Source organism: Nilaparvata lugens, chromosome 6 (assembly GCF_014356525.2).
Source record: "Nilaparvata lugens isolate BPH chromosome 6, ASM1435652v1, whole genome shotgun sequence".
Lineage (NCBI taxonomy): Eukaryota > Metazoa > Arthropoda > Insecta > Hemiptera > Delphacidae > Nilaparvata > Nilaparvata lugens.
The window spans coordinates 48,127,720-48,152,276 of record NC_052509.1 but is presented as its reverse complement, the minus strand read 5'-3'; the positions used below and the strand labels follow the sequence as shown (position 1 = coordinate 48,152,276).

Sequence of the window (24,557 nt, the reverse complement as noted above, 5' to 3'; positions counted from 1 at the left end):
TTCGATTAGTAAGTCCACCTGATTGCCAATTTTTTCAGAATCTTTTATCATAGTGTTTCCAGGTGTTGTGTCAACAGACCTATGGGAGCTTGAACCTTCTCGTTCCTCAAAGTATGGTATACACAGTCCAGTTGATACACTTCCACTTTCATAATTCTCAGATACTACATCAGAAGAAATATTTTCAATCTGCATCAATGTATCTGAATGGTCTGTTTTGAAAGATATGTGTTCCTCCTTAACTTCTTCAGTTTCAACTTTTATATGTTCAATAGCAGAGGGGTCAGAATTCAGTCTATCTGAGCAGAAGAATAGATCCTTTCAATCTGCAGACAGGTGTCACTCTCTTGCTTTATTTCTCCACTTCTCACTTCAACTGCAAGTTCTTCTTCTTTTTCTTCAATTAGTTCCTCTGGTTTGATCCGAATTATTTCAATGGGATGTTTGGAGTAATTTTGGTCCAAGTATACACTTTGATTATCCACATTGAGTTGGATATGATACTTATCTTCAATGGTGTCTTGATGTTGATCTGATTCATGGATTGGCCAATCACAGTTGTCCATGTCTGGTCCTTGATGTTGTGAATGAGGCATTGACCTTGAGTTGTCTGACCTTGACCATCCAAGTAGTCTGGCTGCATCTGGACTGGACTGTATCCACTGGGCTTCCACACTTTTCTCCCTGTAAACAAGTCAATGACTGAGTTGTCACATCTGGTGGAGTATTTTGACAAATAAGTTAACACTACTTTATGGCTTGAAACAGATTTTATGATCTTGAATTTAATGAATGGACTTTCAAAGATGGATTTGATAGAGTACTTGGATACATAAGTTACAACTAATTCATGGTTTTAATAACAGATTTATGAATGGTGTTGAAATAAAATTCAGGATGAAATGAATATCAGCCTTTGATGGTGTATATCTGAAGAGGGATTAACATTGGTCAACTTCACTTGAATTCAAGTTTTTCAACATTAGTGTAAATAGGCAATTCTAAAAACATGTTCAACATCTACAAATCTTGAAGAAGGTCTTGTGGATTCTTGTCCTAGTTCCTGATCTAGTAAACTTGACTTCAAGTTTGCAAATTACATTCATTTCGAACAAAATTGAATTCAAGTAACTGACTTATGTAAATTTTACTCAAGGGTTTGCTTCAACCAAAGATTGTTTAAACTTGACTCCATCAACTATAAACAAAGTACTTCTGAATCCGACTTTCCCCATGATTTTTATGAGGTAGAGCCTGAATCACTACTGTGAAGTTTGCAGTTTAATCCTTCTTATAATAATAACCTCATCTGTAATATTGTGAAGGGAGAAATTGGCTTATACATGCATGAAATAGGAAATAGGCTACATGATTGACACATCATCACTGATGAACTGATCAACTTGCAGTTCCACATTATTAAGCTACAGAATTTGACAACAATTATAGGTATTTTTTCTTCTTATTAATAAACTAGGTTTTTATTTTATAATTAAAAACCAATTCATTCAGTTTGTGATTGAGAGTTTACACAACAAAAAAACCCAACCAAACAGAGAGCTTTTTCCAAGTGAGTCACTAGTCAGTGGCATAATTGGTAGGTTATGGGGTCGAGACAAATCCAACTCTTTCAGCCCTCCTTTGCTGAGAAATCTCAACATTAATAAAGATTACAGATATTAACTCAATTTTGAAAAATTATTTATTATTTTCAGGTTTCCTGGATAAAGCAGATTGCATTTCAAAATACAAAAGTTTCCCCAGGGCAAAGCAAGGATTATCAACCAGTCATAGATAGGCTATTTGTTTCTGTTATTAGTAGGCTAATGTAGCATAGTGCTTTTAATACATCATAGGCTATAAATTCGGGGGCACTTTAGTTTATGGGCTGCGGAATCTAGCATTGAGACCTACATAGATCGATAGAGAAGATCAATACGAGATCAACCATGTATAACATTGTTGTCGATTTCCAAGGATTAGCTGAAAAAACATGGCGGAAAGTTCAAAATTTTTATATTAATTTTTATTTTTAATAATTTTTTTATGGCTGAAATATGTTTAAAACTAGTCCAATCTTATGTAAAATTTGACGAGGAATCCAATGAAACTAATTTCAGGTTTGTAACTTCAGTAGGTAGTTTCATTGGATTCCTGTCAAATTTTACATAAGATTGGACTAGTTTTAAACATATTTCAGCCATAAAAGAATTATTAAAAATAAAAATTGATATAAAAATTTTGAACTTTCCGCCATGTTTTTTCAGCTAATCCTTGGAAATCGACAACAATGTTATACATGGTTGATCTCGTATTGATCTCCTCTATCGATCTATGTAGGTCTCAATGCTAGATTCCGCAGCCCATATACTAAAGTGCAGCCATAAATTCATCATAAATGAATGAGTAAACTTTAATTAGGCTATTAGAACTCTCTTTAAAAATTAATTGGATTTACAGGTTATGTTAGTCAGACTTGGTTCTTGATTTTCATGCAACTATTACTATATGAAGTGGGCTACTTACTTTTAAATCCATTGCAGTTGAAATAATATAATTTTTCTTTTTCAAATTTCAAATACTGAAAGGCAATTGTATTCCTAATTTATCTAATGGACAAATAATAACAACAGAAATACTTTCTCTATGGATAACTCTCGATAAGTGATAACTCGATACTTTTATCTTGATTGAGATATATCGATAATTTTATCTAGATTTATGATATATCGATATTTTTTATCTTGATATGATATATCGATATTTTTATTTCTATATATGATATATCGACATTTTACCACTAATGTAGCAGTAACATATAACATATTATTGGTCTTCCAGTTCATATAATATAATTTAAGTATTATAGTTTTTTGATAGTAAACAGCCATTGTCATTCTCTGCCTTGCCACTGCATTCTACAGAAGATAGCTGATACCAGTATTTCAGATGTTATAATTTTCTCTTTATTCTCCTTTAAAAAAAATCATACATAGACTATTATTCAATAATATTTTCATAATTGAATTGAATATTTTTTAATCAATTATATTCATATGCTGTTGAAAAACGATGAGGCAAAAATGTGGAGCTACAAAAGATATGTATCTGCTTTGTTGAATGATAGACAAGGATAGCAGCACAAAGGTTTATCAAATACTGCCATTATAACGTGGACCTCACTATAGTGACTGTGCAAGTTTACATCAAGATAGTATCAGGATTCCTTTAATATACACAACTTCATTGCTCCCCATTTGAGAATGCTCACAGTATGATGTGACGAATCACATATACATGGTCAAATAGCTTTTTTGATTTAGGATATATGAACACAAAACATAACACATCAATTAATTTTCATATTTTTTTCTTCTCTAATTATTATTCTTGTACAAGTGACAGTAGTAGGTTTCATAATTTATGAGAAAGAAAGAATCATCTAATATTAACAAATAAATATCGGGGCACCGAGCTTTGCTCATTATTTATTTAAAAACTATTGATAAAAAGAACCAATTTTTTTAAATGATTGGATAAGGACTAAATGGCACAGCCCAAAACTGTTTCTTCCCAGAATTTTGATTTATACACTATGAATAGTCCAGAAAGTAGATTATGTTTCATACACTTGAATTCAGGTTCAACTTTTAGTCCAAACATTGAACAACAAAAAAGTTCTAATTTAGATTATTATTCACAAACCAAATTGAATAACAAATTAATAACACTCACAAATTACTTAAAATTGTCAAATAATTATTAACTTTGAAAATTATGATATACTCTAGTTTAGAATATTATCATGTCATGTCAACAAATCAGATTATTTGATCAAGTCAATAAAAAATTTAGATAATATTTCTTGCTAATAGATAAAACAGCTGTAAATAGTTCTTTTTCTCTCCCACACACACATATCTTCTCTTTCGACAGGGGACGAAATTATCATCCGTTGTTTTGAGTATGAATAATTATTATCATTTTCATGTCCTTCAGCGATTTTTCCCGGGGATGAGACCTAGTGCAATCGAATTTTTATATCATAAACCTACTATGTTCCAAATTTAGTGAAAATCGTTAGAGTTGTTTTCAAGATCTGTTGAACACAAATAACCATATATAAATAAATAAAAATAAGCAGATATTAAAATACAGAAATTGCTCACTTAATATGATTAGAAATTACTCATTACTTCACACTAATATTACACACAAACACACTCTTCATCTAAGTAGAAACGTTCCCGCATTTTTTCACTTGGTCAATGTTTTTGTGGAAAAATCAAGTTAGAGACTAGCTGCATTTAATTAAATAGCATCTTTTTCATTGAATACCACATTCCCAAATACATCATTAGTTGCCATATAACCAATGCTCACAGATTAAAGTGCATCTGACTCTGTTTAGTGATCATCTAGCAGCAAAACAAGTAATCTGGAGAAAGCAAGGAAATAATATCTACAAATAAATAAATAATATCTTGAGAAAGTATTATCTTGTTGTAGGAAGTATATCAATCAAAGTTCAAAGTTCTCAGATATATATATATATATATATATATCTTGGGAAGGTAGTCACTTACGCAGTATATCATTCAAAATTATTAAATTGAGACATGCCCACTTTTCATTTCAACTAGGCTTTTAACATTAAAATTGCCCATAAATTGATTTCAAAGAAGAATAGGAGTGAGTTTGTAGGGAATGGTGTCAGTAGATGTTTTTTACAAACTCAAAACTTATAGATTAAATACAACAAGCTATCATCTAGCTTTCCCTGACCCTACCCTCATCATCAATTTAATTATTCAAAATCGATTTGAATACCCATTGGAATTTCGAGTAACTCATATTATTGTCACAAGATGTCTGACATAATTTTATGAGAATAATTTTGAATCTAAAATATCAGGCATAATAATAATAATTTCTCTGATTGTCTTTACTCTGAGAGCAGTACGGAATTGGTTACATGATACTGGAATTTACCAGACCGAGGAGCCCATTGCAAATAGGATATAGGATAAACTACTGTCATCTTTTTATAATATATCTATAAGTATTATATTCTACCTAACCTTTAAAACTAACTAATAACCAACCTTTATAACTGAAATTATTGAATAAATTTTTATACATGTTTTAGAAAAGAATATTATGATCACCCCGGCAACTTATTATTATAGTGGGATATCATTATAAGGATAATATATGATTATAATAACTAACCTTTATAACTATTATTACTAAATAAATTTTTTATACATGTTTTAGAAAAAGACTATAATGATCACACCCACACATCTTATTATAGTGGAATATCATAATAAGGACTAAGTTTAGTATTAGCAACTTTTGTATGAATAATATAATAATTATGTATATGTTATGTTATATTGATTCATATTCACAGAAATTACCGCAAGAGGCATTTTTCTCAGGTATGTGACTTTGAATGTCTGATAAGAGTTGATTTACGTGTTGTTTTGTAGTCACACAAATTACAGCTAAAGGGTCTTTCTCCTGTGTGTGTCATTAGATGACGGATGAGAGTTGATTTTCGTGTTGCTTTGTAGTCACACAGATCACAGCTGAAGGGTCTTTCTCCTGTGTGTGTCCTTAGATGAGTGATGAGACTTGATTTCCCTGTTGCTTTGTAGTCACAATATTCACAGCTGAAGGGTCTTTCTCCTGTGTGTGTCATTAGATGAGTGATGAGATCTGATTTCTGTGTTGCTTTGTAGTCACACAAATTACAGCTGAAGGGTCTTTCTCCTGTGTGTGACTTAAAATGTCTGATGAGATCTGATTTCTGTGTTGCTTTGTAGTCACAATATTCACAGCTGAAGGGTCTTTCTCCTGTGTGTGACTTTAAATGTCTAATAAGATTAGATTTGTGTATTGATTTGTAGTTACACAAATCACAGCTGAAGGGTCTTTCTCCTGTGTGTGACTTTAAATGTCTAATAAGATTAGATTTGTGTATTGATTTGTAGTTACACAAATCACAGCTGAAGGGTCTTTCTCCTGTGTGTGATTTTAAATGTTCGATAAGATGTGTTTTCTGTATTGCTTTGTAGTCACACAAATCACAGCTGAAGGGTCTTTCTCCTGTGTGTGTCCTTAGATGAGTGATCAGTTGTGATTTCCATTTTGTTTTGTAGTTACAGAATTTGCAAGCATGTTTTCCAGCTGTGTGTATTCTACAATGAAGATTCAATTCTCTAGTGCTGCTGAATGCTTCATCACACGACTGATACTTTGTTAATTCACTATCACTTGCTGCATCAATTACATTCTTCCTTGCATTTTCAATTAGTAAGTCCACCTCATTGCCAATTTTTTCAGGATCTTCCATTATAGTGTTTCCAGGTGTTGCATCAACAGACCTATGGGAGCTTGAACCTTCTCGTTCCTCAAAGTATGGTATACACAGTCCAGATGATACACTTCCACTTTCATAATTCTCAGATGAAATATCTTCAATTTGCATCAATTTATCTGAATGGTCTGTTTTGAAAGATATGTGTTCCTCCTTAACTTCTTCAGTTTCAACTTTTATATGTTCAAGAGCAGAGGGGTCAGAATTCAGTCTATCTGAGCAGAGAGAATAGATGCTTTCAATCTGCAGACAGGTATCACTATCTTGCTTTATTTCTTCACTTCTCACTCCAATTTCTACTCCACATTGTTGCTGTTCTTCTTCTTCATCATCTTCTTCAATTAGTTCCTCTGGTTTGATCCAAATCATTTCAATAGGATGTTTTGTGTAGTTGTGAGCCAAGTATACACTTTGATTGTCCACATTGATTTGGATGTGATGCTTATCTTCAATGGTGTCTTGATGTTGATCTGGTGCATGGATTGGCCAATCACAGTTGTCCATGTCTGGTCCTTGATGTTGTGAATGGAGCATTGACCTTGAGTTGTCTTGACCTTGACCATCCAAGTAGTCTGGCTGCATCTGGATTGGACTGGATCCACTGTGGCTTCCACACTCTTCTCCCTGTAAACAAGTCAATGGCTGAGTTAGTCACATTTGGTGGAGTATTTTGACAAATAAGTTACCATTATTTCATGGCTTGAAACAGATTTAATGAATTTGAATTTAATGAATGAACTTTTAATGAATGGATTTGATAGAGTACTTGGACACATAATTTACAACTATTTCATGGTTTATAACAGATTTAGAGCCGGTTTCTGAGCTCAGGATTTTGCTAAGTTCTAGACTTCAACTGGCTTTAAACTCTGGAGTCAGAAAATTGGCTTTCCGAGTCAGAGTGTTAATGTAGTTGAGGACTTGAATAGATTTTGGAGTTTAGAGATCATGTTAGACCCTGGAGTTTATTATTTCGCTTTCTGAGTGAAGGGCTTTTAAGTCCAGGACTTGAATTAGATTCTCGCCTCTTTCTGAGTCAAGGATTTATCAAAAATCATTAAGTCCAGGACTTGAAACAGCCTGATTTTAAACCCTCGAGTGGGATAGGGTTCAAATTCAAGTTCTAAACTTGACTGAGCTAACACAATAATTGTGTTAGAATTATTCAGTTATTGTTTTGGAGTAGATAAAAAGCAAAACAGATGTCATGGAATACCTAAATTATTTGGATTAGTCTATCTAAATTCATAATTTATAGTTTGCAAGTTCATTTTAGAATAAAATTGTATCAGAATTATGTGCTAAAACTAACCTCATTTTACAACTGTGACATAACCTAAAAATGTTCAAGCGAAATAATACAAGGATTGCCTTGGAATTTATATTCCAATCTGAATGTTATTAGTCAATGTCATATTCAACATATTAATAATAATAATAAATTATTATTAATCCAGTTTTTTTTTCAAAACAAATCAAATTTTTATTCCAAAATCACTGGTTAGGATCAATGATCAATAATAGCATAATATAAAATGAAATGTTTATTCATGCACCTTTCAAGGGTTTTGCTTTGAAAAGGCCTACAAAGAAATTGAAACAAAATAGTTTTTAGAGCATGCTCATTTGAATTGTCCCGCTGTAATCAGCTGATTCCGTTTTGCTATAATGCCAACAATATAACATCAAAATATTGTGAATTTCCCTTATGTTTACTGTGTTAAAGTCCTGGATTCAAATAAGTCCAGAACTTGATAGACTCCGGAGTTTAGAAGACAAAATCATGACTCAGAAAGTCAATTTAGACCAGAGAGCTTATTTTAGTCCTGGACTCTGTAAGTCCAGAACTTATAGATCTTGAGCTCGGAAACCGGCCCTTAATGGATGAACTTTTAATGAATGGTTGAAATAAAATTCAGGATAATATGAATTTCACCCTTTGATGTTGTATATATCTGAAGAGGGATTAACATTGGTCAACTTCACTTGAATTCAAGTTTTCCAACATTAGTGTAAAATAGACAATTTGAAAAACATGTTCAACATCTACAAATCTTGAAGAAGGATATTGTGGATTCAAGTTTCTGTTCTTGTAAACTTGACTTCAAGTTTGCAAAATACATTTATTCTATACAAAATTTGAATTCAAGTAACTTGACTAAGGTGAATCCTACTTGAGGTTTTGCTTCAACAAAAGATTGTTTAAACTTTATTTCATAAACTTCTGACAAAACCAAGCTTTTGATTTCGACTTTCCCCATGATTATTATGAGGTAGGACCTGAGTCACTACTGTGAAGTTTGCAGTTATCCTTCCTAATAATCATAACCTCATATGAACTTGCAGTTCCACATTATTAACATACAGAATTTGACAATATTTTTGGTTATAGGCCTTATTAATCAATCAATTTCCATTTTATAATCAAACAAATTCATTCAGTTTGTGATTGACAGTTAAGATAACTAAAGAAGCCCAACCAAACTGAGAGCTTTTTCCAAGTGAGTCACTGGTATGATTGGTACCGTAGGTTATGGGTTCAAGACAAATCCAACTCTCTCAGGCCTCCGTTTTTTCTGAGAAATCTCAACATTAATAAAGATTACAGATATTAACTTAATTTTGACAAAATAATAAATAATTATTCATTATTTTTATGTTTTCTGGATAATGCAGATTGCTTTTCAAAATACAAAAGTTTTTCCAGTGCAAAGCATGGATTATCAACCAGACGTAGATGGGCTACTTGTTTCTGTTATTAGTAGGCTAATGTAGCATAGTGCTTTAAATTCATCATAAATGAATAAGTAGACTTTAATTATTAAACTCTCTTTAGAAATATATAAAATTAATTGGATTTACAGGTTATGTTAGTCAGACTTGGTTCTTGATTTCTATGCAACTATTACCATATTATGAAGTGGGCAACTTACTTCTAAATCCATTACTGTTGAAATAAAATAATTATTTCATGTAGTTTTAAACACTGAAACAAAATTTATCCAAATGGACAATACTAACCACCAGCAAAAATAATTTTCTCTTTTCTCTATGGCTATGGGCTGGTGAATGGTGTATGCATTGATATAGAGAATATATATATATATATATCAATGAGTGTATGTATGGATCTTAGACCAGTTATAGAATAGACACGGCCTATTGTATATTCATACTGGAAATCGATGAAGCCAAAATTTACTGCCATATCTCCAAATCGTGACGTCAGCTTCAGATAGAAAACTTTCCTGTAGAGCTTTTTTACATTGTTTTTCATAGCAGATTGTCTCTATTTCAGCTTGAGCGAAGCTGGAGTTCACCATTTTGATAAAATTTATCAAAATAATAATTTAAATCCTTATGAAATACACAATCTGAAATTTTTCTTTCCTATGATGACGTCACGATTTTGAGATATGGCAGTAGATGTTGGCTTCAGAGGCTAGACTTCCCACCATGCCTTTTCTATAACTGGTCTAATGTATGGATGAATAACTCTCGATATTTTTATCTTGATTATGATATATCGATATTTTTATCTCGATATATGATATATCAACAATTTACCACTGATGTAGCAAAATATAACAGATTATAAGTCTTCCAATTCATATATAATTTTAATTAATATAGTTTTTTGATAGTAAAACAGCATTGTCATTCCTCTGCCTTGCCAATGCATTCTACAGAAGATAGCTGATACCAGTATTTCAGATGTTATATTAACTGTTTATTCTCCTTTAAAAATAATCATACATATTATTCAATGATTAAATGAAAAATTTTCATAATTGAAATTGAATATTTTTTCAATCAATTATATTCACATGTTGTTGAAAAACGATGAGGCAATGCTGTGGAGCTAGAGAAGGATAGTGGTATCTGCTTTGTTGAATGATAGACAAGGATAGCAACACCAACAGTGGCGGTTCTAGACATAAAAAACTGGGTAGGCAAAACTTATCATACTGTAGGTCTATTCATAGACCTAGGGTAGGGCTACTTAAGTAATTCATGTAAAAAAGACGTCAAAGCATATAGGTATTAAATGAAGATGTATTAATAAATATAAAAATTGTTAATACTCATATTTAATTGTTCAATTCGACACTATTTTGCTAATAGGCCAACCATAATTTTGCTGTTTTAATCATTCTTTCAAATAATATTTCAATTTGATAGGATATTTATTTGGAATATCGAAGGAAATTTCTGAAATACACATTTTTGTATTCATGAAATCAACGGTTTATTACACTTTAACATTATTTAGAACATAGAGTAATACATTTTATATTTACAACTGTAGTCTTCTTTGCCCAACATTGCTGAACGCCTCTAAGATTTTTTCAGGGTTCTTAATCAGCCCCTTTCACTTTCCTCTCATTCAATAGATAAAATTGAAAGATTAGTTAGACGTTGTGTTGTCATTGTAGACCTGAGGTATGTTTTTCCCGTTCTAAGCATAGAAAGCCCTGCGTTCACGCACTGCAAATGTGGCATAGTAATAGAATAGAATAGAATAAAAACAATTTCCGTTGAATCATCTAAAATATAACTCATGACTATAAACATTTAAATATACTTCCAAAATTTGTTTTTTTATTTAACATTTTTAGGTTTACATGAAAAATTTAAAAAAAATCTCATAAAAACTGGGTAGGCGGCCGCCTACCCAGCCTAGGCCTAGAACCGCCACTGAACACCAATGTTTATCAAATACTGCCATTATAACGTGGACCTCACTATAGTGTCTGTATTAAGGTGTACATCAAGATTTTATGTATCAGGATTCCTTTAATATAGACAACATCAATGCTCCCCATTCGAAGAATGCTCACAGTATGATGTGACGAAACACAATATAAATGGTTAAATAGCTTTTTTGATTTAGGATAAAAAAAAGAACACAATTTTTTTTAAATAATTGGGGAAGGACTAACAGGCACAGCCCAAAACTGTTTCTTCTCCGAATTTTGATTCATACACTATGAATAGTCCAGAAAGTAGATTATGTTTCATACACTTGAATTCAGGTTAAATTTTTAGTCCAAACATTGAAAAACAAAAAAGTTCTAATTTAGATTATTATTCACAAACCAAATTGAATAACAAATTAACACTCACTGTGCCGAGCACTCCTTTTAATTCAGGCCTTTTCCCAAGTTATAATAGTAAATTTAATACGCAATAGACTAGAGCCATTATTGTGAGTTAGCGAAATAAATTATTTTCTCTCTCTCTATTATGAACGGCCATGACTTCGAGTTTCCCATGATAGATATTTAAAAATTGTGGCTCCGAGTCGTCGAGGAATGTAGATTATGGAATTATCTCTAAAACTTAGCCTTCCTGTCGCCACATAGAGTGCGATAAGTTGGAAAACACCAAGCAATGAAATTATAACAAACTACCGATTTTGCAGTTACTATTTGGTCCAAAGGCTCTAGAAGCCACGCGACGATTGGTCAAATTGATTCCCTTCGCCCAATAGGAGACCTGTTTCTAAATACAGTAGTGGGGATTCCCCAGTCGAGAGACCAGATTACGTTTCGGAGGACACTTTGCTAGGAGCACTACGAGAGTAAAGATGTAGTCATTATGTTTCGCCCTTTTTGGGCAGGTTTACAACTTTATATAATTAGTTAATGTAGGAGCTAGTTTTATTTTTATTAAAGTTTAAATTTTCTAGTAGTGCCATGTCCTTAAAAGTTTAATTGTGTTTCTTCATCATTTACGAATAATTGCTTCTTCAAATAACCGCTAAGGTACGTAAAATAAGGTTAAAATATAATTTAGGGAATTTAATTAATTGAAACTTCCATAAGAGTATTGAATTAATTAAGCCTGTTATTTTTCAAGTTAATAATATTGATTGAGAATAATCCTTTTGATTTTATTAGTGATGGAAGATAATTATACATTTTTTTTCTAAAGAAGTATAGAAAGTTTTCAGTTACGTTACATTTGAGTTATTGTTTCTGGAAATATATTATCGTAGAGTATTGCTGAAAGTCAGGAAGATAGCCTTTAAATTGGAATGAAATTTTTAAGATTATGTTCATATTGAGTTTATGACATTTTATAATTTTATATTTTTTCAGACTCTGTTTTCTTATGTCATTAAGGCTTTCGAATAATTTAGTAAATTTTTATGATAGAAATCTTAATAGACAAAGAAGAAAGTTTTTCTTTTCCATGAAATTAATATTAATAAATGTTGGCTAGCGCACAAGTTTCCAACAATACTAGTCGAGCTACTATATGAAAAATTATATTTGATTTTGCAAACCAAACGAAAAATATCATATAAGTTAGCATCATTTCAATCTGAATTATTCCTTTCCTAAGAGTATTATATCAATTTATATAAAAGTTAACATCATAATTAATGAAGTATTCATTTTTCTAAAAGCATTATATTAATTTATTACAAGTGTTTTCATAAAGTTGCATTGTATATTAATGACACTCTGGCAAGTAAATCCGTTTTAATTCAATTTTGAGAATGAAATCAGAACGTCAAGATAAAATCTAAATTAAATAATTGAATAAACTCCTGTTTTAGCTTTTGATGAATTGTAGGAAGAGTTAGAAATTAATGCTGTAATACATTTATTTACAGCGGTTCATGTGTGTCCCCAAACCAACTTCTTGTACTACCACCCCTTCGGTTCCGCAACTTTATGTAACACCGCTTCAAGACACCCGTTCAGACGACAGGTCTAGGGACGTAAGAGGACGTCGCCGTCAAGCCAAATTCAACCGGTAAAAGTTCACCGCCAAAAACGAGGTACTATAACCCCGACGATAAAGCAACAACGTACAGACCAACGAAAGTGCAGTGTAGTGAAACAAAGGTTCATTCGAGAATGTCAATCAAAAGTGGGGATTCAAAATTATTATGAAATGGGTTATATGGGTTACTATCGACGAAACTTGGGTTCAACGGGCTTTTCTTTCTTGAGTAATTCCATGTTGAAATTAACTTGTTATTTGATGACTGATATTGTTTGGTTTTGTGACGTATTGCTAACTAATCGGGGATAGTAATGCGCCCCCGAATCAGATGAAGAATGTCACCAAAGTAACATGAAATTGTTGTTTCTGTTGTTCGATTTTAGTTGCCAATGTTTATTGAAGCTGTTTGTATTTTTCAATTATTTCAAATTGTAGTGTTATTCTATAGTATAAACCTATTAAATCAGGCATGGCAAGATTAATTGAAGTTTTCTTGACTCTAGCCCGTTCACCTGCATGAATTAGGTATAGACTCAGGTATTTTCTAGATGTGTCGGCCTATTTCTAAATTCTAAATTTTATTCAAAATTATCTTCTTTATCATCTTTAAAAAAGTGCAGGCACACAACTGCGCCACTGCTGCTGAATGTTTAGCGAAAGGCACACACATCACAAATCACTTAAAATTGTCAAATAATTATTAACTTTGAAAATTATGATATACTCTAGTTTAGAATGTTATTATGTCATGTCAACAAATCAGATTATTTTGATCAAGTCAATAAAAAAATTTAGATAATATTTCTTGCTAATAGATAAAACAGCTGTAAATAGTTCTTTTTCTCTCCCACACACACATATTCTTCTCTTTCGACAGGGGACGAAATTATCATCCATTGTGTTGAGTATGAATAATTATTATCATTTTCATGTCCTTCAGCGATTTTTCCCGGGGATGAGACCTAGTGCAATCGAATTTTTATATCATAAACCTACTATGTTCCAAATTTAGTGAAAATCGTTAGAGTTGTTTTCAAGATCTGTTGAACACAAATAACCATATATAAATAAATAAAAATAAGCAGATATTAAAATAGAGAAATTGCTCACATAATATAATATGATTAGAAATTACTCATTACTTCACACTAATATTACACACAAACACACTCTTCATCTAAGTAGAAACGTTCCTGCATTTTTTCAACTTGTTCAATGTTTTTGTGGAAAAATCAAGTTGGAGACTAGCTGCATTTAATTAACTAACATCTTTTTCATTTAATACCACATTCCCAAATAACATCATTAGTTGCCATTTAACCAATGCTCACAGATTAAAGTGCATCTGACTCTGTTTAGTGATCATCTAGCAGCAAAACAAGTAATCTGGAGAAAGCAAGGAAATAATATCTACAAATAAATTGATAATATCTTGAGAAAGTATTATCTTGTTGTAGGAAGTATATCGATCAAAGTTCAAAGTTCTCAGATCTATATATCTTAGGAAGGTAGTCACTTAAGTACTGGCCACTCCAACGTCTGCTAGAGTTAGCGAGCTCGCTCCCGCGATGGTAGTTCAGGCCACACCAAAAAACGTCCGCCAGCGGTAGTTAGGTTTTGTTTTTGTTTTGATGAGTGTGGTTCTCTAGTAGTGGGGGAAGGCTGGCAACCACAGCGCGCTACCAAAGGCGAACTTTTAAAACTCACTTTCCATGTTATTGAATTGTGCAGGCCAGACCGAGCTCGCTACCGCAGCGGTAGTTACACCAGCAGACGTTTCAAAAGTTCGCCTGGCACGGCCAAGTGAAACTACCGCCGAGGTACTCCCTCTGCGGGAGCGAGTGTGGCCTGCGCTTTAGGGATTATATCATTCAAAATTATTAGATTGAGACATACCCACTTTTTATTTCAACTAGGCTTTTAACATTAAAATTGTCCATAAATTGATTTCAAAGGAGAATATGTGTGAGTTTGCAGGGAATGGTGTCAGTAGATGTTTTTTACAAACTCAAAACTTATAGATTTAATACAACAAGCTATCATCTAGCTTTCCCTGGCCCTACCCTCATCATCAATTTAATTATTCAAAATCGAATTGAATACCCATTGGAATTTCGAGTACCGGTAACTCATAATTATTGTCACAAGATGTCTGAAATAATTTTAAAAGAATAATTTTGAATCTACAATATCAGGCATAATAATAATAATCATTTCTCTGATTGTCATTACTCAGAGAGGAGTACGGAATTGGTTACATGATACTGGAATTTAACAGACCGAAGAGCTCATTGTAAATAGAATATAAGATAAACTACTGTCATCTTTTTATAATATATCTATAAGTATTATATTCTACCTAACCTTTAAAACTAACTGATAACCAACCTTTATAACTGAAATTATTAAATAAATTTTTATACATGTTTTGGAAAAGAATATTATGATCACCCCGGCAACTTATTATTATAGTGGGATATCATTATAAGGATAATATATGATTATAATAAATAACCTTTATAACTATTATTACTAAATAAATTTTTTATACATGTTTTAGAAAAGACTATAATGATCACACCCACACATCTTATTATAGTGGAATATCTTAATTAGGACTAAGTTTAGTATTAGCAACTTTTGTATGAATAATATAATAATTATGTATATGTTATGTTATATTGATTCATATTCACAGAAATTACCGCAAGAGGCATTTTTCTCCAGTATGTGACTTTGAATGTGTGATAAGAGTTGATTTACGTGTTGTTTTGTAGTCACACAAATTACAGCTGAATGGTCTTTCTCCTGTGTGTGTCCTTAGATGAGTGATGAGATCCGATTTCTTTGTTGCTTTGTAGTCGCAATATTCACAGCTGAAGGGTCTTTCTCCTTTATATAACTTTAAATGACTAATAAGATTTGATTTGTGTACTGCTTTGTAGTCACAAAAATCGCAGCTGAAGGGTCTTTCTCCTGTGTGTGACTTTAAATGTTTGATAAGATGTGTTTTCTGTATTGCTTTGTAGTCACACAAATCGCAGCTGAAGGATCTTTCACCTTTGTGTGACTTTAAATGTCTCATAAGATGTGTTTTCTGTATTGCTTTGTAGTCACACAAATCACAGCTGAAGGGTCTTTCCCCTGTGTGTGTCCTTAGATGAAGGATGAGTTGTGATTTCCATTTTGTTCTGTAGTTACAGAATTTGCAAGCATGTTTTCCAGCTGTGTGTATTCTACAATGAAGATTCAATTCTCTAGTGCTGCTGAATGCTTCATCACACAACTGACACCTTGTTAATTCACTATCAATCACATTCTTCCTTGCATTTTCGATTAGTAAGTCCACCTCAATTTTTTCAGAATCTTTCTTTATAGTGTTTCCAGGAGTTGTATCAACAGACCTATGGGAGCTTGAACCTTCTCGTTCCTCAAAGTATGGTATAGACAGTCCAGATGATACACTTCCACTTTCATAATTCCCAGATACTACATCAGGAGAAATATCTTCAATTTGCATCAATGTATCTGAATGGTCTGTTTTGAGAGATATATGTTCCTCTTTAACTTCTTCAGTTTCAACTTCTATATGTTCAGGAGCAGAGGGGTCAGAATTCAGTCTATCTGAGGAGAGAGAGTAGATGCTTTCAATCTTCAGACAGGTGTCACTCTCTTGCTTTATTTCTCCACTTCTCACTTTAACTGCAAGTTGTTGTTGTTCTTCTTCTTCTTCAATTAGTTCCTCTGGTTTGATCCGTATTATTTCAATGCAATGTTTGGAGTAATTTTGGTCCAAGTATACACTTTGATTATCCACATTGAGTTGGATGTGATACTTATCTTCAATGGTGTCTTGATGTTGATCTGGTTCATGGATTGGCCAATCACAGTTGTCCATGTCTGGTCCTCGATGTTGTGAATAAGGCATTGACCTTGAGTTGTCTTGACCTTGACCATTCAAGTAGTCTGGCTGCATCTGGACTGGACTGCATCCACACTCTTCTCCCTGTGAACAAATCAGTGGCTAAGTTAGTCACATTTGGTGGAGTATTTGGATAAATGAGTTGCTACTATTTCATGGCTTACAACAGATTTGATGATCTTGAATTTTATGAATGAAATTTTAATGAATGGATTTGAGGGAGTACTGGACTGATGAGCTACTATTTCATAGTTGGTAACATTATTTAATGAATGGACTTTGTTTAAAGGAAGAATGAAAACAGAATACCAGAAATAGTGTTCAAAGAAAAACTTCACTAGGGAAGTAAAAGGGGCAGACCGAGAATATGATGGGAAGATGAGATCAGAGATTATTTATAGAGAATATTTATAGAAGATGGAGATGTTTGGAGGAATCTTGTGGAGGAGGCCAAAGCACACAATCAGCTGTGATGCTAGAGAAAATGAATGAAATTTTAATGAATGGATTTGGTGGAGTATTTAGACATTTATAAGTTACAACAGCTATTTCATGACATATGACAGACTAAATATACTTGGAAATGGATTGATTGATGGAGTATTTGGACACATGTAAAACAATTATTTCATGGTTTAGAAGAGTTATTTTTTCATAGTTTTAGATCAGAAACACAACAAGAAAAAAAGGATAAAATGAAATTTTGGTTGAAATAAAATTTGGGATGAAATGGAATCTACATTGAAATGTACAATGTCACCCTCTAAGGTTGTTTCTCTGAAGTAGGGTGTAGCCTACATTTGTGAAGTTAATTTGAATTCCAGTTTTTTTAAGATTGATTTATAATTTTTAATTCTTAAAGTGAATGCTACTCTTAAAATCAAGTTCACTTGACTCCAAGTTTGCAAAATACATTCATTCTACACGAAACTTGAATTCAAGTAACTTGAATAGTGAAAATTCATTGATAACATATCATCCTATAAACTGATTAACTTGCAATTTAACATCAATAACCTTCGAATTTACCAATGATAATTGAAGGCCTTCTTTGTTTTTATTGATGAATCAAATTTTATAGAATAATTGGAATATTTTTAATAAATTTGTTACTTAAAGTTGAGGCAAGTATAGAAGCCCAAACAAACAGAGCTTTCTCCAAATGAGACAGTGGCATAATTTTGATAGGTTATGAGTTCGAGATCAAATTCTATTTTTTTATGCTGAGAATTTTCAAAATTGATAGAGACAAGCAGGGCTTGGTGTAAGTGCACGTCCAGTGCCAACATACTTGTCATAAAATTTGTGGTTGGGATCGATTTAGTATGTTATTTTGAGCACAAAATCCCAAAAAATTAACGGTGGTCACTATTGTTTTTAAAATAAACAAAGTTCAAAGTAGCACAATTTTACATGTATTTAACCAATAAGTAGCAGCTATTTTGATTATTGAAATCATCAGAATATGATATTCCTAATCTGAGTTTTCACAATCCAAAGCTTTTCCTAACCTAAGCTTTCCTAACCTAAAGCTTTTCCTAACCTAAAGCTTTTCCTAAAGATTCAAGATGGCCGACACTGGTAACAAGCATTTGTGTGGTCACTGTAGTGAATATATTAAATCCGAAGATAGTGCTATCATGTGTGATGTTTTTTGTGATGAGTGGTATCACTCAGAATGTGTGAGCATTTCTTTGAGTGATCGTAAAATCAATGAGCTGGGAGATATCTCTAGATGGTTTTTGACCTGCAATTCTAGGTTAGGAAAGCTACGTGATTTGAGTAGTCTTGTAGACTTTAATTACAAATTTAGTCAAGTTTCAGAGAAACTTAGTGTATTTGAACAGGATAGTATTGAATTGCATGAAAAGTTGGATACTATCTTGGCGTTATTATTAAACATAAAAGGTGACAAACTTGTTGACGGCGATTCAAATCGTAACATGACGGTTGGTTCTAATTTGAAACAACATGCTTCTTCTGACATCGACCAATCAAAAAGTCGAAAAAAATCGATAGTAACTATTGATCTTGTAGACAACACTCAGTTAGCCTCCACAAACAAAAAATCGACTTCTCGGTCTGCTAATTGATTTGCGAATAATGTGATATCAAGTGACTGTGAGGTTTAACCTCACTTGATATCACAGAGGTTATGATTCATAATACACAAAAACAGAAACAAACAGTAAGTGATTCTGAGAATGTTATGAAAAACTATTCCTCATCTTTTCCGTCCTTGATTGCTACTGATAATATGATTGAAAATAATACTACTGTTGAGAATATTGCTTGTACTCCAAATGACAAAGACTGGACTTCAGTGGTTAGGAAAAAAGGTAAACCCAGGAATGAAACACCTTCATTGAATGTTCAATCTTCTGAAACTGCTAAATTACATGGTAAAACCAATTTTAAGAAAAACAAAAACTTCATAACTGGTAGTTTGATTGGTATAGAGGGTCTGTCAATTAGGGATCACAAAAAAATTATTTTTGTTTCAAGATTCACACCCACTACAACCTGTGAAAACATGTCAGAATTTTTAAAGAATAAAAGAGTTAGTGATCTAACAGTTGAGAAACTTGTTTCAAATTATCCTGACTCTTATGCTTCATTCAAGATTGGGGTTCCTAAAAGTGAGTTTGATGTTGTGTACAAGTATAATGTTGATATATTTTGTATCTGTGAACATTGGCTAGCAGTGCATGAACTCTCTGAACTCTCAGTGATGGGATACAACTGCACTAGTGCTTATTGCAGACCTTCTGGGCGAAGAGGTGGTACAGCAATTTTTATAAAGAATGGTCTTGTTGGTGCTGAGATCTCCTACCTCATAGATCTGTCTGTTCAGCGGGTGTGTGAGATTTCTGCGGTCTTAATCAATGATCTAAATATTATCTGCATTGAAGTTTACAGAGTTCCAGAGGAGAGTAATTTTGAAAACTTTATTGATTTTCTTTGTAGAATGCTGGTCAATTGCAGGAATAAATCCAATGCTTCAGTCATCCTCTGTGGTGACTTCAATGTAAACATATTGTCTCAATCTAGTCATACTGTGATATTGAATAATTTATTACATAGCTTTAATCTTAATTTGATAGGCAATGAAGTAACAAGACCTGCCTATGTTGGACATGAATTAGGTTCATGCATAGATAATATAGCTTCATCTATTCATCAGGATAGAATTATTTCTGTAAAAGTTGAACTGATGGTAGTCTCGGATCATTTTGCCATCATTTTCCATGCTATGTTGGATCTGGATTCTAAAGTAACTTATGATTCTAATTACAAGTTTCAGAGTTCTAGGAAAGTTATTAGGCCATTGACGTATTCAAATATTCCTTTATTCGAATCGCTGATTAGTATGATTAATTGGATTGAGATCTATTGTATTGATTCTTTGGAGGATAAATTTATGTTTTTCAATAGAAAATTTTTAACTGCTGTTGAGCTATGCTTTCCTGTTAAGAATGTCATGTGCAAGAAAAAAGATGCTCCTACCTGTGAATGGTATAATGATGATATTAGACAATTAAAGGATGACTGTTTGCTTATGTATGAGTTATTCAGACTGTGTTAGATATTGAAAGTGTTGGTAATATTGTTCAAAGAGTACCTACCTTTGTAAATGATATTTCTTGACATTCACAAACAAGATAATCCTGTATTAAATTCTTTCTCTTTTTCATGTATTACTGTTGAGCAGGTATATAATTCTACATTATCTCTCAGTAATAGTGCTTGTCTTGATGTTTACTATTTAAATTCATGTTTTATGAAATTGACTGCACCATTTGTATGTGAAGTGTTGTGTTACCTTTTTAATATTTGTATTAAGGATGGTGAATTTCCTAAATGTCTGAAATTAATTAAAGTTATTCCTTTGTTGAAAAAAGGTTCATCTCTGGATTACAACAATTATAGGCCTGTTTCCATTATTCCTATAATTTCAAAGATATTTGAGATGGTACTCTATAAGCAAATCATAAGCTATTTTGAAAGTAATTCACTGTTCACAAATAGTCAATTTGGATATAGATCTAAAAGAGGTACTCATGGTGCTATATCTGAATTCATGAAAAACTGTATTTAACTGGCTGGATGAACTTAGTTTATTTTAAAAACAATAGTGACCGCCATTTAATTTTTGTGATTTTGTGCTCAAAATAACATACTAAATTGATCCCAACAAAAAATTTGATAACAGGTATGTTGGCACTAGACGTGTACTTTAGCCCAGGATTCATTTAATTTTGACAGAATAATAAAAAATTCTTCAATATTCTGATGCTCCCTGGTCATAATGGGATTGCATTTCAAAATTTTATCCAGTGCAAAGCATGGGTCAATATTGCCAGACATAAAATAATTATTGTGCTGTTATTAGTAGGCTACTGTAAAATAGTTCAGCTAAAGTGCACGTCCAGTGCCACTGTCATCAAATTTTTGGTTAGGATCGATTTAGTATGTTATTTTGAGCACAAAATCACAAAAATTAAACGGCGCTCACTATTGTTTCTAAAATAAACTAATTTCAAAGTAGCAGAACTTAACCTATAAGTAGCAACCATAAGTAGCTAAGGTTAGGAAAAGCTGTAGGTTAGGAAAAGCTTTAGGTTAGGAAAAGCTTTATGTTAGGAAAGCTTAGATTAGGAAAAGCTTTGAGTTAGGAAAACTCAGATTAGGAATATCATAATTTGATGATTTCAGTAATCAAAATGGCTGCTACTCATAGGTTAAATGCATGTAAAATTGTGCTACTTTGAACTTAGTTTATTTAAAAAACAATAGTGAGCGCCGTTTAATTTTTGTGATTTTGTGCTCAAAATAACATACTAAATCGATCCCAACCAAAAATTTGATAATAGGTATGTTGGCACTGGACGTGCACTTACACCAATAGTTCTCTCAATACATCATAAGCCAAAAAAATTAATCATAAATATATTTGAACTAACTTTATTTTAAAAGATGATAGAGATTGATTGGTTTTACAGGTTATGTTAGTGGGACTTGGTTCTTGTTCTTGGATTTTATGCAACTTTTACTATAATTATGAAGTGGGTTACTTACTTCTAAATCCATTGCATTTGAAATAATATAATTATTCCATTTTTAATTTCTAAGACTGAAGAGCAGAATAATATTCAAAATCTGTCTAAATGAACAAAATACCAGCAAAATATTTTTTCCTAGTGATATGGCCACAGTATACATACAGTAGAGATGTGTCGTTCGGTCATGACCCGTTCGAATTGAACGAGTCATTTAGGTGAACGAGTGATCCGGATCACATTTATTAAAAAAACCCGTTCATTTGACCCGTTCATCAACTGGGGTAAACCCCATGTTTTTACTGTCTTTACACATCAACTGTGGTGGACCACCTTTTTTTTTTTTTTTTTTTTTGTTTATAGGAGAGCTATAGAAAATAAAAATAAACCGTTCAATTGAACGGGTCTTTTTGAACGGGTCGCGGCAGTGAACGTGAACGACTGACCCGAATCAGTAAAGTGATCCGAACTTCCCATCTCTAACATACAGTATGGAATCTTGGCTAGTACGCTGAGGCTAAAATCCGCCATCTTGTTAGGAAGCGCCGCATTGTAATAATACTGATGGTAGGCTCGGATCACTTCAATGATCCGGATCAATTGATCTCGTTCACTGCTACGAGCCAATCAGAAGACCAGGATTGGAACTTACCAAGGTCACATGACGTGTTTAGTATTGAGGTAATGTAAAAAGCATTAATTAGATAGGCGATTGATTACAAGTTTCCATTCTGTATCATCATCATTCAATTTTTTGTTGAATAGCTGTCTTTCAACCAGTTGGATTGGTAAGGGATGATAAACTGAAGCAGGGGGTCACTCTGGGTTGAAGAACTCATTCATGAACTGTTTTATTGATCTCTGACTGAAATCTGCAACCTGTAATAATACATGATGAGAATTGTTATGGGAACGGCTATTCCTTTTACATATGTATGATATGACAATAGGTTCCATAGAGATCAAATTCCAATTGGAGAAAATGATCTCACTTCAAAACTTTTGTCTGCTGTCTTGGATCCGTCATATGGATCCAACTTCAATCCGAATCCAGCTTCATTTTTTCAAATGATAAAATGGTCATGTGATACATGATATCAATACAGATTTTCAAAAGAAAATTAATGGCGAAACCCGCACATCCATATATCAAAACGTTTCGATGATCTCAGCATTTGAAGATACAAAAATTGAATGAATGAGTACATAATATATATATTGAATAATCAAGTGTTATTGGAAAATAATAGTAGCTTCTACTCACAAATTCAACAAGAAACTTGTCATAGAAAATTTGTCAATGTCATAAATAGCAACTGATATCACAAGTGGTATTATTTTATTATGCATGTTGATATAAAACTACAGACAGCTGATATAAAACGTATATAAATTATACAGAATCTCCCAGAATTAAGGTGCCAAACTCCCGGAATAGGTTCTATGGGTCTAAACAAAGAAAAAATGTGGAATAGATGTTTTTTACTTTCCTTGCCCTATTACCATAGGTAAGGAAAGTATTGCTTTCCAAAAAAAATTAAGGTACCCTAATTTCAAGTTTTCTATACGTTTCAAGGTCCCCTGAGCCCAAAAACATGATTTTTGGGTGTTGGTCTGTGTGTGTGTGTGTGTGTATGTCTGTGAACACGATAACTCCATTCCTAATTAACCGATTGACTTGAAATTTTAAACTTAAGGTCCTTATGCCAAGAGGATCTGACAATAAGAAATTCAATAAAATTGAATTCAAAATGGCGGAAAAAATGGCGGATAATTACTAAAAAACCATGTTTTTCACGGTTTTCTCGAAAACGGCTCTAACGATTTTCTTCAAATTTATACCATGGATAGCTATTTATAAGCCCTATCAACTGAAATGAGTCTCATTTCTGAGAAAATTTCAGGAGCTCCGTAATATTCTTGAGAAAAATGACGGATAATGACTAAAAAGCCATGTTATTCTTGGTTTTCTCGAAAACGGCTCTAACGATTTTCTTCAAATTTATACCATGGATAGCTATTTATAAGCCCTATCAACTGACACGAGTCTCATTTCTGGGAAAATTGCAGGAGCTCCGTAATATTCTTGAGAGAAATGGCGGATAATTAGTAAAAAATCATGTTTTTCGCGATTTTCTCAAAAATAACTTGACCGATTTTTTTCAAATTCTTCCCCTGTATAGTTATTTATCAGCTCTATCAACTGGCATGAGTCTTCTTTCTGGGAAACTAATGGGGGGTCCACCCCCATCCTTGAGAAATAAACTTAGTAACCTCCTTCTCATGCATGAGGTAGGTAGGTAGCGCAGTTCATAAAAAGAACACATAGTCCAGTTATTTCATCTGTAGAACAGCTGTTTTGACAACTTTAAAAAAATGACGACTAAAAAAATCATAAAATTTCACAGTTTACACAAGGGAAAAAGTACTCTGAAAACAATTATATATA

General features: G+C 32.6%; 1 protein-coding gene across 4 annotated transcripts; it reads right to left on the bottom strand.

The window, feature by feature from the left end:
- Positions 1 to 5,086: 5,086 nt before the first annotated feature.
- LOC111055820 (zinc finger protein OZF-like) lies at positions 5,087 to 22,187 on the bottom strand. 4 transcript variants are annotated; one of them, XM_039430969.1, is made up of 4 exons: positions 22,128 to 22,187; positions 16,967 to 17,132; positions 6,697 to 7,011; positions 5,087 to 6,589 (listed from the first exon to the last, which is right to left on the bottom strand). In XM_039430969.1, exons 1-4 carry the CDS (start codon positions 22,137 to 22,139, stop codon positions 6,585 to 6,587), a joined length of 498 nt encoding a protein of 165 aa, XP_039286903.1. In that variant the 5' UTR covers positions 22,140 to 22,187; the 3' UTR covers positions 5,087 to 6,584. The 4 variants fall into 4 exon arrangements, with proteins under 4 accessions (XP_039286903.1, XP_039286900.1, XP_039286902.1 ...); XM_039430966.1 differs by having other exon boundaries at positions 5,087 to 7,011; XM_039430968.1 differs by lacking the exon at positions 16,967 to 17,132 and having other exon boundaries at positions 5,087 to 7,009; positions 22,128 to 22,180.
- Between the last annotated feature and the right edge of the window lie 2,370 nt (positions 22,188 to 24,557).